At 39.4% G+C, this 16,489-nt stretch overlaps 2 protein-coding genes across 2 annotated transcripts in view; one reads left to right on the forward strand and one right to left on the reverse strand.

The window, feature by feature from the left end:
• Window positions 1-16,489, forward strand: part of LOC127633040 (chemokine-like protein TAFA-1) — a 588,934-nt gene that overhangs the window by 483,744 nt on the left and 88,701 nt on the right. The gene's annotated exons all lie outside the window — the stretch shown is intronic.
• The window catches only part of LOC127633033 (cadherin-4-like), a 389,224-nt gene continuing 375,674 nt past the window's right edge, over window positions 2,940-16,489 (reverse strand). The window contains exons 12-17 of the mRNA XM_052111894.1: window positions 12,933-13,075; window positions 11,667-11,903; window positions 8,051-8,284; window positions 7,575-7,714; window positions 7,255-7,419; window positions 2,940-4,410 (exon numbers count right to left, since the gene is read on the reverse strand). Of these exons, the coding sequence (XP_051967854.1) occupies window positions 4,204-4,410; window positions 7,255-7,419; window positions 7,575-7,714; window positions 8,051-8,284; window positions 11,667-11,903; window positions 12,933-13,075 (1,126 nt within the window). The 3' untranslated portion in view covers window positions 2,940-4,203. The remainder of the gene's footprint in view (window positions 4,411-7,254; window positions 7,420-7,574; window positions 7,715-8,050; window positions 8,285-11,666; window positions 11,904-12,932; window positions 13,076-16,489) is intronic.

Below are 16,489 nucleotides of genomic sequence, written 5' to 3' on the forward strand. Positions count from 1 at the left end.
TCTTTACCCACTTATAATTTCCATAAAGTCTACAGTCTTTGTCTGTAATCTCCTCCCAGAGATTTGCCATTAGTGGTGCTCCTTATGTTTTAATTATGCCAGTTTTAATTATGCCCTTTGACTAGGACATGTGAAAGAACTTCACACATCGGCTCATATAAATACATATGATAGAAAACTTTATATAAAATAAATGTTGTCCTCCCTTGACAGAGAGGTTCAATGTGCAAATGTGCATTCATCCAAAGTTAGGTTAATGCAATGTTAATTTAATGGTAATGCATGGAAATCCAGAAGTTCTAATGATAATTTAAAAATGGCCTGGTTTTGTAGTGCAATCAGAAACTATCACACTCCATTTACTCCACATTTTTGCAAAATAAATTACTGATCTCACAGTAAAATCAGAAACAGTAGGTTGACTTTTTTTTTTTTTAAGTAAAATCGTTCTGTGCATACTAAAACACAGCCCTCAGTGGCCAAAGCGTTAACTGTTGTTGAGCATGGGGGCACGTGAGCTCTAATTTCTGGGTGTAATGTCCACAGTGGGGTGCCAAAAGCAAGTTGTTTCCAGCTGTACAGGCTGAAGAGGAATCCCCCCAACCCAAACCCCACACTTAAACCTAGCCATCAGTGGAGTAAAAATTCAAAAGTAAGAGGAAAATAATACAACATCCGAAATTAGCTTGTCACTGATAATGCAACATGCTTCCTGTCACATCTTAAGGGAAGGTAAATGCGGGACAATTAAACAAAACTCAAGACACACTGCATCAAGTATGTATGACATTAAACATTACAAACAATCTCCCAACAATGTAGGAAAGCTGCACAAAACAAATAACACAAATACAAAACACAACCCCCCAAACCAATCAGATTTATAGCAAAGACTTATGTACTGCTGCTGCTCCGAAAAGTCATGTACACAGAGTGTAAACTATGTGTGCCTTGGCCACTGCCAAATGGATTAACGCTAATGAACTACATTTCTGTGTGCCTCAGCCTGCTTATCTGAATAGCTTAAACGGCTAGTGACCTAACCCATTATGTGTACTTGAACCAGGAATGCCTAGAGCTTATTTAACTAGTGACTTAGACTAGCTGTATGTTTTTAATCTATTGACCTAAGACATCGATGCATGCCAGACAGTTTTGGCAAAGGCTTACCTTGTTAAGGACGTGCTGCTATGTGTCATTGCCAAAAGCCGACCTTACCGTGCAAGCTGAAAGAAAAAGCCCCAGCACCACCTAAACAAATAGCATTTTCAGAGAAATTTTTTCGCAGCACGCTGCAGTACAACCGACTTATTTGCAAAATTTAACCATTTAAATGTTAGACAAAGAAAAAGATGCAAGTTGATTGGCTGCTTGATTCTCTGTCAAAGAACCAAACAGTTCACACCATGCAAGCCGATTAGTTTAACAGGTCACACGTGAGTATGCCAACAGGCTATCACATAACAAGTTCAGACACCTATCAGCTTATACCACATAGAGTATCTTGGCTGAACTTTTGGTCAATTGGTCATGTAATACTAGCATATAATGTATCGTTTTAAAAATCAATCGCTATAGTAAAAGTGTTTTGATGTCATTTGATAGCATTGTGTGAGGAACAGAGCAAAAAATAAGTATTCATGAACTGTAAATCTGCCATTGAACTGTTGATTTGTGAATAAAACTTGTTGTGCCTTTAGTGTATATTTCACCAGGACATTGCCACCATGAACAAGGCAATGTAGCTATTTTAATGTGATTCTATGAGACCAGGTTGTTCATTTATAAACTAAATTCAATTGTCACTCGATGATGTAAAAGTGTAAACTCACTCATGCAAAAGAAAGAATCATGGATATATTATGGACAGGACAAAGACCACATTTTAACTTTTTTTTTCTTGGAAAAAACTGTGTTTGTTTATTCTCTAAAGCACATCCAATACTTGAGATGGAAAGAGAAATCAGTTAAACTGAATGGTGGAGCAGGCATGACTTTTAAGCTTCTCTGCAATGCAGGTTTAGACCCTTATCAAGGGAAAGAACAAATAAGACACTTTTCTCAGCAAGACAGAAAAAAATGAGTGCTGCTGCATTTCTAATAGCCAACAGAAATTGAAACCTAAGGGAAAATAAAATATACAAAACACAAACATATAAAAACATGTAAAAATCCTACATTATATAGACACACACACACACACACACATGTTGGTCTACCTATCATTATGAGGACTTTCCATAGACATAATGACTTTTATACTGTATAAACTATAGATTCTATCCTCTAAACCTAACACAACCCCTAAACCTAATCATCGCAGAAAACTTTCTGCATTTTTACATTTTCAATAAAACATTGTTTAGTATGATTTTTAAGCGATTTGAATTATGGGGACACTATAAATGTCCTCATAAATCACATAAATCACAATTATAGCATAATAACCTTGTAATTACCAGTTTGTAACTTACAAAATTGTCCTCGTAAATCACAAAAACACACACACACACACACACACACACACACACACACACACACACACACACACACACACACACACACACACACACACACACACACGTTGGTGCAGCTATCATCATGAGGACTCTCCATAGATATAATTATTTTTATACTGTATAAACTATAGATTCTATCCCTTAACCCTAAACCTAACCCTCACAAAAAAACTTTCTGCATTTTTAAATGATTAATAAAACATTCTGTAGTATGATTTTTAAGGGATTTGAATTATGGGGACACTAGAAATGTCCTCATGAACCACATTTATAGCATAATACCCTTGAAGTTACCAGTTTGTAACCTAAAAAAGTCCTCGTAAACCACTTAAAACTGCTCACGCACGCACGGACACACGCACGCACGCACACTTAAAACCATAGGGTCATTTAGCCCAGTTCAGAGCTTGAAAAGCAGCACATGTTTCAGATAATACTTCAAAAATAAGTACATTTCAGCATTTAAAACATATATTTTTTAATGTTTTTTTTTTTTTCAGATTATATTGATGGTGGATATTCTTTGCCAACTACATATCACATTCTGATCACAGAGGAACAAGTGCGAGAGATTTGAGACATTGTTTTGAAAGAAGTCATGCACGTATAATATTTTAATCAACTTACAAAGTTAGAAAAGGGGAATGTTCAAGACCAAAAAAAGATTTCTTCTGATGCAATCCATTTAAAGTTGGGTTTCTTCAGCCATCATGTTTAGTCTCGCTGTCTGACAACTTGTCATGCCTAAATTACCTTTACAAATTGGAACGCAACACAAAATCGTACAAGGCAGGCAAGAGTATGAGCTAATAGGCATTCTCCATTAATGTTTTTTCTTCTTTAAAAATAAAGACCTTGATTTTGCACACAACATAACATTATATGGTTGTGGTCGGTCAAGTATTTAAGAAAAAACTAATTATGATTTTAGAATTGGATCACTGTACTTCTTACACTCCAATACCTCAAGGGTGAATGAGATTTCTCAAGGAACATGAGTCTCTGTCTTTATCAACAAAAGTCTTGACAAAACATTTTCCATTTCCTTTTGTTTGTTTGTCACATGGCAGTCAAAGAGGCATTCTGCACCATTAATGCAGGGATGAAAGGAAAGGAAAAGTAGTAGAGAGGAGCAGACAGGAATGAAAGAGTGTGCCCAACAGAAGAAACTTTTCAAAATGGCAACCGACCCTGAGATTGCAGGAGTCCGATACAAAACCACAAAAGGCACTTTATCAACGACAGTGCTTCTGTTCTAAATTCAAGTTGAGAGAAAAAGTGTGTGTGGAACTCTCCTCAGTGATAAAGCAAACAGAGAAAGAGAGTGCGCAGACTTGTTTTTTATTTTACTCCTGTGCGCAGAGAGTTCACCTTCCCTGTCACGTCTCAATTACGTCTTCCGCCTCCAGGCAGTCCGAGAGGAATGACAAAACAACACTTAAGAAACCACAATGTGAAATATTGTAAAAAGCCATAAAATACTTGTGGATTGCAGCAAAGGTCCAGAGCAGGCTGCAGGGCAAAAATCTCCCCCTCTTGATGCCTCCGTAGCTTGCAGAGGAACTTTTTTTGAGAAATATTCAGCCTGCTTCGGAGGCTTGGCATACTCAGATAAAACATCTGAGAAGTGATTTGTCCCTCCTGGCCCCCTCTGTTCCCCTCCAGCTTCCTGTAGTTCACATCTTTAGTCCTCCCCTCCACCTCCATAGAGGTCTGCAAGCTTTTTGAAGCGTGGACCCCAGTCATTGAGGTAGTCGTAGTCCTGTTCCCCAGAGCTGGAGGAGTCCAGGGAGCTGACAGAGCCTGCTGTGGAGCCGCTGCCCTCGTAGTCAAACACCAGCAGGGAGTCGTAGGGGGGAGCAGTGGGGTCATTATCTGCCGCACGCAGACCCTAACATAAGTGTGCAAGAGAGAACGGGAGAGAGAGAGAGAGAAAGAAAGAAAGAGCGAGAGAGAGAAAGAAAGAGAGATAGAGAGAGAGGGAGGAAGCATAAGATACAGAAGTCAGAACATATGCAATAGAAAATTAACACAATTATATTTACACAAGCATTTCAGCAGTGGTGGATGATTAAGGCATTTATGCACAATGGAAGTGAATGGGGCAAATTTTGGAGGATTTAAAGGCAGAAGTGTAAAGCTTTTAATTTTATAAAAGCACTGTTACAACTCATGTATTATTTGAGCAGTAAAGTTTTTCCCCTAACCTAACCCTTGTTCCCGGTTGTTTAGGTTCCCCGTCTGTCGCTCACTTCGACGTTGTGTCAAAGAAGCGACACTAGGGGTCTCTCTTGAGCGCCGAATATGCCTCTGATCTATGAAAAAAGGCCAATGGGAATTAGACAGACAGTATTTGCATACCCCGCCCCCGGACATACGGGCATAAAAGCGGGCAAATACGTTGAGTTTCTTCGGAGCCGATGGTCGCGTATGCAGTCAGCTGCGAGTTACACACCCGTTCCTGTTCCTCTGACTCTGCCTGCTGTTGGATTCTACAATGACAATGACGCGCTCTGTTCGCCGGGTAAATCCCCTCGAACCACCCGCCTCCCCGGCACACATGCTTGCTTCTGTCCGAGCTCGGGATGAGTGATTTCTCTCCAATGGTTTATGTCAGTGCGAGAACATAACCATGAAGCACTGCGGTCGCGGCTTTCTTTTGTCATGAGAGAAAGCCACTTCAGCCGCCCCCGTGCCTCGCCTCCTTCCTACGGGAGGCAGGCGCCGTGGGCGATGGAGGCGATTTGGGGATAATGACAGGAGCGTTCGCCAGGTAAATCCCCTCAAACCACCCGCCTCCCCGGCACGCTTGCTTGCTTCCATCCGAGCTCGGGATAAGTGCGGCCCGCTTCGCGGCCGGCTGGCCAGTCCCTTGAGCTCCCGGAATTGGATGACGATATCGCCGCTGCATCGGAGAGCGTTACAGCGGTGTCTGATGCTGATGACTCGTCTGAGCCACCACCTTCGGATCTGCTCGCCCAGTCTGAGCCTGACGCACAGAGATCCACTATGCTTTCCCGGGTACCACTAGCGCGAGGCTGGACCGAACCCCCCCTCACGGCTACTTGATTGGTTCCTCGGGCATGTGCACTGCTCATGGGCGATGGCCAACTTGTGGTCCAGAAACGTAATCTATGGACTGGATCTGGTCGAAATACGGGAGGTAGACAAAGCACGCTTTCTCGAACGCCCCTGTCTCCCAGCTCCGTCCATTCAGCGGCACCATTGACGACTCCGCCCAGCAGTCCTCAGCGGTGAAGAAGCAGACGGAGGCATCCTGCCCTGCCGCAAACCTGCTAATAGAGCAATTTCCTCTTTCTGGGTCACCTGGCCCGCAAATGCCGTTCTCACAGCACTCTGCCGCCACACCTCAACAGTCCAGGCACGCTGGACGCAGACCCTCCGGCCTCAGCCCCACAACTGTTACCCGGCCGGTCAGTTCTGACGAGTCCAGAGAACGCCGCTACAGGACCTCCTCCTCAGATACTAACCCGCCCCCTGCGGAATAAGGTAAGTGCTTCTAGTCTTTTCCTCGAAGGGGTCCGTGAGGCGTGGGGGAGGGCATGCGCTTCCTGCAGGGTGCTCGACGCTGGGGCTGAGAGCTGGGCCCACTCTTGGTTGAGGCAGAGCAGCACGTTTTTTTTATTTTATTTTAAGCCGCAGGAGGACGCCCTCGGCGAGCAGACGGAGCATGGCCCCTGGTGGCAGGTTTGCGGCAGGGCAGACCATTCGACTCTGTTATGCAATTCAGTTTGTCAGGCCGCCGCCCCCTTCACGGGTGTCCGCTTCTCCGTAGTACATGCCAAATCCCTGCACGCGGAAATCGCTACTCTTCTACTCAAAGACGCGATAGAGCCTGTCCCTCCAACCGAGATGAAGAAGGGTTTCTACAGCCCTTACTTCATTGTACCCAAGCAAGGCGGTGGCTTACGACCGATCTTGGACTTGCGAGTTTTCAACCGGGCCTTATACAAACTCCCATTCAAAATGCTCAAGCAAAAACACAACTTAACTTGCGTCCGGCATCTAGATTGTTTCGCAGCGGTAGACCTGAAGGACGCGTACTTTCACGTCTCAATTCTGCCTCGACACCGACCCTTCCTACGGTATTACATGGTTCATTATACACATAATATGTATATGTGCATTTAACATTTTACATGCACGTTACCAGGCATGATCATATGTTTTAATAAAGAAAATTCATATTGGATCATAATTTCATTTTTCTATTAAGACCTTTGATATTAGGGCAACAATCTTATTCTTGATAATATTTGTTTTTATTTTTTCCTATAAAAATATCTAAAAACCCTTAAAACAAGATCAATTTGATTTATCTTGTTTTAGAAACAACACTGCATAAGATATTTATGTTTTCAGAGAATTTATTAGAGTTTTTATAGTCAAAACAAGTGAAAAAAATCTACCAGCGCTGAAGTAGTAATCCAAAGTATTTAGAATACGTTACTGACCATGAGTAACCTACGGAATACATTACAAATTACATTTTACAGCATGTATTCTGTAATCAGTAGTGGAATACATTTAACAAGTAACCTTCCCAACCATAGTTATGTGTATAATGAACCATGTAATATAATTTTGCATAAATAACACCAAAAATGTTTTAGGCTGGAAACATAATATCTACTTAATTTAAGCACTTCTGCAACATTCAGCATAAGCCCTTGATCTTAATTATCTTCATTTATAAGAAATAAACAGAGCCTACATCAATGATGAACTCCCCGATGTCTCCAGGGTGTGGTACTGTTGGTCGCACAGGGTACTGAGATTCTAGGATAACAGGTCTCTCGTCCACTCTCCGTACACCTGCAGGCTTGCTCATGATGTGATCTAGAGACTCGGGCTGCTGCAGCTGACTCAGGTCATAGTCCTGCAACCGAAGTATAAATATGCCAGTTGCAGTCTCAAAACAGGGTCAGAAATGCTCTTGCAACAGACAGTGGAGAAGCAGAATAATTACAAACAGCCTTGACTCTACAATCGATGAAAGCAATGTCTGTGTGTGCATATGTGTGCGACTCTGACCTGATCTTCCTCTCCTCCACCCTCTTCATCATACTTCAGAATATTATCCCTGACGTCATCCTCAGGGTCAATCAATAAAGGTTTCATCTGACGCTCCTTTTCTCTTCGCTTCACCCACATTACAAAGAACAGCACCATGCCTTAAGACACACATACACATACAAGAGCGTCATTTACATATTTCTTGAAGGGGCACCAGTGGCAGTCCTAACTCACTTGGTGCTCTCGTAAAGGTGAGACATGTTTTTAACAACTTAGTACTAAATGAATCAGATGTGTTAGTTTAATAATGCTAATTTCATTTAGCGTGGAAGTGGACCTGGGTTCAAATCCCAATCTACTTTTTAAATTACAACTGAACTTTTCAGCAAGTAATCACTGTGCATGTTGTATGGAAAAATTCATGGTCCGTCCATCCATCCATCCATCCATCCATCCATCCATCCATACATCCATCCATACATCCATCCACTTACTGAGCAGTATAATGATGCAGATGAGAATGGTGACGATAGCCCCAGTTCCCAAACTGGCAACAGTCACTGCCCCGACCACAGTGCAGTCTCCATTTTCATCGCAAGGACACACCTTCACCTTCAAGACTGAAGTGTTGGAAAGTGGAGGGTTTCCGGAGTCGGAAACTAAAATAGGAACTCTATACATGCCTGCCTCCAGGTACGGGATCCGCAGTTTCAACTGGGCATAGTTGCCTAAGAGAAAGATATAGCAAACGCAGATAGTATTGATTGAAATGGGAAGACTGAAATGTTAAATATGGCACTTTTAGTTGTGTGTGAGCAATGGTCACTGAATGTTTCAGATGTTTTCTTAAAAAAAAAGAAAAGTTTTTTTGTTTTGTTTTACAAAATTCTTTCATTTTCTTACATTCCAGTTTACTTAAGCACCCTAGCACCTTAAAACACATCAGTACACAAGTTTATACCTTTTCTTTTTGCAGGATTAAACTGTAGACTTTTCACACTACACTTAACCCTAGGTTAACATGCTTTTAACCCTGAATTAATGCCACTATTAACCTTGGGTTAAGCACCATACTGTATAATACTTAAGAGTCATAAAGCCCTGCTCCAGAGTAGATTTTGCATTCTAGAGGTGCTAGAACAAGGGTCAGGAACCTTTTTACACTATGGAGCCAATTTTTACATTTTTGGTTGATGCATTTTTTCGAAAGAGCTATACCACAAACTAATAATTTACTATTTTCAAAAACAAAGTTTTTCAATAAAATAAATTTTTTTTATTGCCCATAGACTACTCAAAAACAAACAAATATGCAAAAATGAATAGGTAACATGCTGCAATATGGAATTGAGTACACACGTTTGTGGAGTCTCCATAAAATTTATTTTACAATTGTTCATGAAAAATGTAACTCCTTTTGGGCTGGGCGATATGTAATTAATATTTTCATGATAATCACATTTAAAATATTGCGATATCCGATTATATGGTCAACCCCCAATGTTGGTGAATATTTTTGATTTATTTACTTTGCTTTAACCTGTTGATACGAATTTCCCTGCTCTCGGGAAAGACGTCACTCTTAAATTAATTTATTGAAACACGAAAAACTTAAACACAAAACATTTATAAATTCATATTGCACTTGAAATGAAACAAAAAAAAGCTTATATATAACCACCTCTGCAAATACAAACGTTTCTCCAATGGCCCCATTTAACATCACGCAAGTATCACAACAGGTGAAAATTACTTATAGCCTACAAATTAAGGACTAAAGATAATTATACATGTAAAGATAATGATCAAATATCATAATAAATACGCCTAATAAATTCCCTTGTGTTCCCAAAAAATGCTGTCAAACGTGTTCTTATGGAATGTGTTTGTATTGTATTTTGGTAATAAAAGAACTAAAGCTAAAGAAAATAAAATAAAACAAAATTTTAGGTTCAAGGTGAACGTGTCTTGTATTACTTCATGATTTAATCACATTCGTATTTGTTTCTTTTATACAAAGATACCGGTATATATTACTGAACCTGCAGAGTTGCGTTCCCAATGTGTAAGTGCGAACTGCTCCATGGAAATAAAGCGAAACTCACAGCACCTCATGAGATGATCGGAGATCATTTGCAGCATTCTTATAGATTACATTATTCTTCCAAACAGTTTTCAGTCAAATGAAACAGAGAAAGTAGTGTTAACTCTTTACATGCGCTTGCGCCACAAGACAGGGTTCCGTTGCACGCCTCTGAACAAACAGTGAATCAGACATAAGCATTGATGGCTTTTGTCTGTTCTTAAAAATATTTTTCGTGCATGAAATACATTTGAATGAGGAGCTCACGAACTGGATTGAGCCTTGTCGCATTTTGCAGGTGGCGGGTGCTATATCGCACCCTGGGTGCACATAAAAAATAAGGAACATTCATAAAATCACTCAAAGAAAATGCTCTTAACAGCTATTGGGAAACAAGGCCCAGAACTCTATGCATGTGTGTGTTTTGGAGAAGTGCTTTCATTGCACTCTGAACAGCAGATCTCAATGCATGCATATAAAATCAGACACACATCAGTGGCTTTTATTTCGTCTGGTCTTTAAAATATAATCACGTTTCGTCAAACATCAATCTTACAGGTCACCTTCCACAGTGGCCGGAACATCAGCAAAATACTGAAAATACGGAAAATACAAAATCCACATTTGGCAGGTGTTCATTTCAAACCTTGTTCACAAGGAGTATGCTGTACGACTTATTCAGAATTAAATCAGATCAGTGTCATTGACTTCAAGCTTTGTAATCGCATCCACACTTTCTGCTGGAAAATTATCTCTAGAAAGTTTTAAACGTTCATTTGTTGGTGAATGGTGAGACACCCGGCGAGCCACATGATTTTTAATGGGTTGAGAAATACTCAAACCAGCCCGTCTGGAACCAACAATCATGCCACAATCTAAATCACTGAGATCACAATTTTTCCCCATTCTGATGGTTGATGTGAACATTAACTGAAGCTCCTGATCTGTATCTGCATGATTTGCACTGCACTGCTGCCACACGATTGGCTGATTAGATAATCGCATGGATGATTGTTGGTGCCAGGCGGCTGGTTTTAGTATTTCTTTGACTGCTGATCTCCTGGGATTTTCACACACATCAGTCTCTAGAATTTACTCCGAATGGTGCCAAAAACAAAAAACATCCAGTGAGTGGCAGTTCTGTGGATGGAAATGCCTTGTTGATGAGAGAGGTCAACAGAGAATGGCTAAACTGGTTTGAACTGACAAAGTCTACGGTAACTCAGATAACCGCTCTGTACAATTGTGGTGAGTATAATAGTATCTCAGAATGCTATTCTGAGATGCGGGTTGGCGCTCTATTGGCAGCACGAGGGGCACACATTATTAGGCAGGTGGTTTTGATGTTGTGGCTGATCGGTGTATGCAACCAGAGAGTGAACCTGTTTATAAATCTGAAATCAATTTGCAACTGTTAATTCTACACTAAGCCATTACAACAATATTTTAAGCTTATTTTAACCTTCGCAACTAAGAAAAATTATGTATCAACATCAGGGTTGCAACTATCTATTTATGGATAATGGTAGACTCGAGGCAATATTCAAGTCTACAGTTGTAGCCTCGAGTCAGACTTCAAGTCAATATAGCACTCAGTGGCCATATTCGTAAAGCTTCCTGGCAGCATTTTCCTAGTCATACAAATACAGCTCCTATATACTTAAATGGAGAAAGGCCAAAATCTCCAAAAGAGTAGGTCAAGATTACAATTAAATACTTTAATTAAAATTATCAATATATTCTGACAACAATAGTTCCATCAATTGTGCTTCTTTGGCTAAAAAGACACAAACATTTTTTATTTTTCAGACTGGTCCTGCAAGTGCAAGTGTATTCTAATGAAACCAGACAGGTGATGTCTCTATCAAAAAGGTGATTGTTTCTTTTTAAGGTGTGATTTTCATGCCTACAGCCACCATATTTAGCATTGTGATTTCTCCCATTCATATGTATACGAGTGACACATCTCATCTTATAGTGTTTCTTATAGTATGATGAACATTAAGTATGTAATATTCATGTCTCACCATTCAGACGCGAGATGGTCCAGTTACGGCGGGCAGAGGAGGGGTAAGAGGGCAGCTCAAAGACATATGGGCCAGCATTGGGCTCTGTATCTAAATCAGAGGCTGTGATGTTCACTGGATTTCCATGCCGTGACCTCTCACAAACCAGAGCCTCTTGGGGAACTAAGACAGGTACGTTGTCATTCACATCTATCAAATAGATCTGGAGAGTACCTGTTCCTGTGGCAGGAGGGGAACCTATGAGAGAAAGAGAGAGAGGAATAAAATGAAAGTGGATAACGATAGTCAGGAGAGCACAGGGGTTATGATCTTATAGTTTATGTATTTGTCTGAAAAGTCTCAAATGTGTCATGTATAACAAATGATAACTGCAAATAAATTTTTCACAAAGCTGTTTTCTCTTTAATAAAGCTGGGCCCTCTCAGAGGACAGCACAGTGTAATAACGTTGCCTAAAGAAACAGACACATCTGTTCCCTATGTCTAAATGCGAATCAAACACAAAAACACACCACACAATGGCCAGATATATACGGACTCTGACAACACAATCTGCTGTCACAGATGAGGGGCATTTGTGGAAAATAGGGCCTGTCTCATTCCCCATTGCCCTGACTTGAGACTAACAGGCTACATATTATAAAAATTTATTTTGTCAAATTCTGTTATTAGAAGGTCCAATATGACCCTAAAATATAACCTCGCCATCCTGGACAACTGTATCAACTGCTTGACAAAATACTAGTCCCAAGAGATATATTGATTTTGCCTAATATACTTTTGTTCAGATAAGATGCCTGACAAGGCCTGCCTCTACGGACACCATTGAAAACAACAAGACAGGCAGATAGATTAGTCGATTTCCAAATCATACCAACTCCCAGCAAAGTTTTCTGAGCTTGTAAAGCAACTTCCTATGTTAAGCAATCAGGTCCATTTCAGTCTCTCAATTTGAGAGAAAAAGGACAAGCATATCAGCTGTGATTGGATGGCAGCTTTGTTGGAACTCCTTCTTGGTTGAATAGAGCAAAGAGAATTAAATCCAATCAGAGTAGAAAAATATTGGAGTGCTCATAGAATATGAATCAATTGGCTGTGAAAGGTTTGTTGGCTCCGTGGGACAACTGAACTTGCTTAAGCTAACAAGGTGCCCTTCAAACTGACCTATCCAATCGTTTAAATGTATATATTTTTTACACTGTTCCATGGACACTTTTTAAATCCAGAGATACTTTTACATAAAGTTTTAATCTTGCTCAATCTTTACCATTGTCCACGGCCAAAAAGGTTGCTTCATATATGTTCTTCTTCATATACGGCGACTCACGGTCCAGAACTTCTGTGGTGGTGATCCTTCCATTGGTCCTGTTGATTTTGAGCCAGTTTGCTGGATCTGATAGTTTGGAGTACCTGAAGGCCAAAAGCATTTGTTCATTAGATTACCATATAAAAATCCATAAGCTTCCGTAAGACGCGGCTATAGAACTGAATGTTCAATCATAATTTATGCTGCAACTGAGGGTAATAATGTATCTTTTGAGATAACCAATCCATTTAAATGCTGTTAAAATCATATTTTGTCTCTAATATGGGATGTGGATTATTAAGATAAGTATCTCATTCATTCACAGCTTGGGCAGCATTTCTAATCAGTTTTCTTCTGATCAAATCCGCTCAGAGGAATATGGAAATATTTACACTCAATCAAATCACTGATGTGACACAATATTTCTTCTCTATATTACTGGGTAATGTATAAGGCTTCTGTGCTATTAATCCTAAATATTGAAGTTAAAGACAGTTACAGTCTATTTATCTGCCTGACCAGGTCTCAGAGTTGATTAGAGGATTACTGCATTTATTTATTACTACTCTGGTGGCCAAAAGTTTGAAATAATGTACAGATTTTGATCTTATGGAAAGAAAGTGGTACTTTTATTCACCAAAGTGGCATTCAACTGATCACAGTGTATAGTCAAGACATTAATAATGTGAAAAATTACTATTACAATTTGAAAAAAATGGTCAGAACGTCTTAAACTACTTCAAAGAGTTCTTATCAAAAACTCCATGTGCAGCAATGACAGTTTTGCAGATTCTTGGCATTCTAGCTGCTCTGATGTACTTATCATCGTGTTCATTTGTACATCTGGGCCTTCCACATCTCTTTCTGTCCTTGTTAGAGCCAGTTGTCCTTTGTCTTAGTGTACACCTTTGTATGAAATCTTCAGTTGTTTGGCAGTTTCAAGCATTTTATAGCCTTCATTCAAGAAAAATGATTGACTGACTGATGAGTTTCTAGAGAAAGCTGTTTCCTTTTTTTTTGTTGCAATTTTTGACCTAATATTGACCTTAAGATATTGTCTATTGCATACTCTGGCAACTCAAAAACAAACACAAAGACAATGTTAAGCTTCATTTAACGAACCAAATATCTTACAGCTGTGTTTGATATAATGGCAAGTGATTTTCTAGTACCAAATTAGCAATTTAGCATGATTACTCAAGGATAAGGTGTTGGAGTTATGGTTGCTGAAAATGGGGCCGGTCTAGATTTGATCAAAAATGACTTTTTTCAAATAGTGATGGTGCTGATTTTTTTTTACATCAGTAATGTCCTGACTATACTTTGTGATCAGTTGAATGCCACTTTGGAGAATAAAAGTACCAATTTCTTTCTATAAGAGCAAAATCTGTACATTATTCCAAACTTTTGGCCGCCAGTGTATGTCTGAGTAGTTTAAGAATTTTACAACATATCATGACAATATTACTAATACAAAGAAAGCCTTTAATTGTTGTTTTAATTATAATACTTAAACTATACTCTCATCCCTAACTTTTGTCAAAAAACATTCAATAACTTTGCGGTTTGCCTCAGGACCCAGATTTAACATTGTACGTAGGGTGGCGACCCAACAAAGTAACCAAATTTGTTTATTGTACAAAATTAAAAAAATATTTCTAAAATCAAAAACTGAGATCTATTATTATTATTATTTATTATATTTAAATTACAATACGAAACACATTATGGGCGTCACAAACTTTTTTAATTCTCATTGCAACATTAACTAGTATTTAATGTAGTCTGGGTTGTATTTTCTTATACCTTTATTAATTTTGGTCATGGTTTTTGCGGACGAGGATAGGACATGACATACAACCTGTCTGTTGACGTCTGCCAAATTTGGCTAGCTTCTACCAAGTGACATATTAATTTGTACTAGTTTGATTGGATGCAAACAAAGGATCTGGAAAGCATTCTCCTCATTTTTAAAGGTTATAAGCTTATTTTGTTATCCCAAATACATGATTATATATTAAGTAGAGTTTTATTATTTGTATTTAGCATGGTTTTTCTAGCTGTCTGCAGCCATATCAGAACAGAGCTGTCACCCATTTTTATCTATTTAAAAGCAATTATACAGACAAAGATTTTGTATTTGCAAGCTTTTGTTTGCTTAGTTCTTTTGTTTGCTCGTATATCCAAATAACTTGTTTGAGCCTATAAAACTGATACAATCTGAGAGAGCACCACAGTGTGGACTGTATTGATTGGAATGTTCCTTGCACAGAGTGAGCTATTGAGCAAGTCTGGTGAAGGTCCCTGTGTGTGTGTGTGTATATATATATATATATATATATATATATATATATATATATATATATACACACACACACATACATATAAACACACATGCTTGATTATCTCTTGATTTCTTTTTTCATGACTCAAAAGTGTGGGGGCAAGATGCCAGCATGAAGTACTGATCCAAAGTTTGCCTATACACACACACACACACACACACACACACACACACACACACACACACACACACACACACACACACACACACACACATATGTTTGTGTGTGTGTGTTTGAATGTGCATGGAGGCAAACTTTGGATCAATACTTCATGCTGGCATCTTGCCCGCACACTTTTGAGTCATGAAAAAAGAAATCAAGAGAGATCAGGCGTGAAATAGTAAGAGAGAGAGAGAGATAGACAACAGAACCAGCAGTCTTGGGAATGGTTCGGCTCATTACTCAATGACCTTTCATCCTGTTGCCTGGCAACCCAGGCACAACCCAGGGACTAGAATTGTAGAGAGAGTCAATTAAAAGCATTAAGCTCTTCCCTGGGGTGCTAATGGTGTGAATGATATGTGCTAAATCACTTGATATACAGCACAATATGGAAAATGCATGTACTTCTAATGTTCACTTACAAAAGTCAGGGGCTAACCTGCACACAAGAGTGATGGATATGTATTGGCCCGTTTTCTATAAAAATGACTCAGTCAACAGGCAAGTAAAGTTCTTATGGACATATGAGGAGTTTAAAACTCTGAATTTAAATGCAAGCTTGAATGGGAGCTTGAACTAAAATGTGAACAATTTGGCAGAAAATTCTAGATTGTAAAAAAGAATAACCCGGAATAAAAATTCTGATTGGATGAGCCGTGTTTGAGGCCGCTGTGAACAACTATAAATGCACACCTGTGACTGCACAGTGGTAACCATAAAGATCCTACAGGCTAATGCATTATAGAAGTTACTGTTTAAAAACAAACACTCGGCTCTGGCTCTTCCAGGTTCTTTTGGCATTGCAAAAAAGAGCTTTAATTTGTGTTTTGTTCAAATTTAGTTGAAATTGCCCCAAAAGTGTCGTTTGTGGGGCTGGAACACCCTGTTATTATTGAGTATTTGGGCTTCTTGTAATTTCCATCAGGACTGTTGGATCAGGAAAAATTTCACATACATCATGGATTGTCTTCAACTTTTCAGGAAGGAATTTCACAAACTCCGATTTCAAAC

This window comes from Xyrauchen texanus, chromosome 39, assembly GCF_025860055.1.
Source record: "Xyrauchen texanus isolate HMW12.3.18 chromosome 39, RBS_HiC_50CHRs, whole genome shotgun sequence".
Lineage (NCBI taxonomy): Eukaryota > Metazoa > Chordata > Actinopteri > Cypriniformes > Catostomidae > Xyrauchen > Xyrauchen texanus.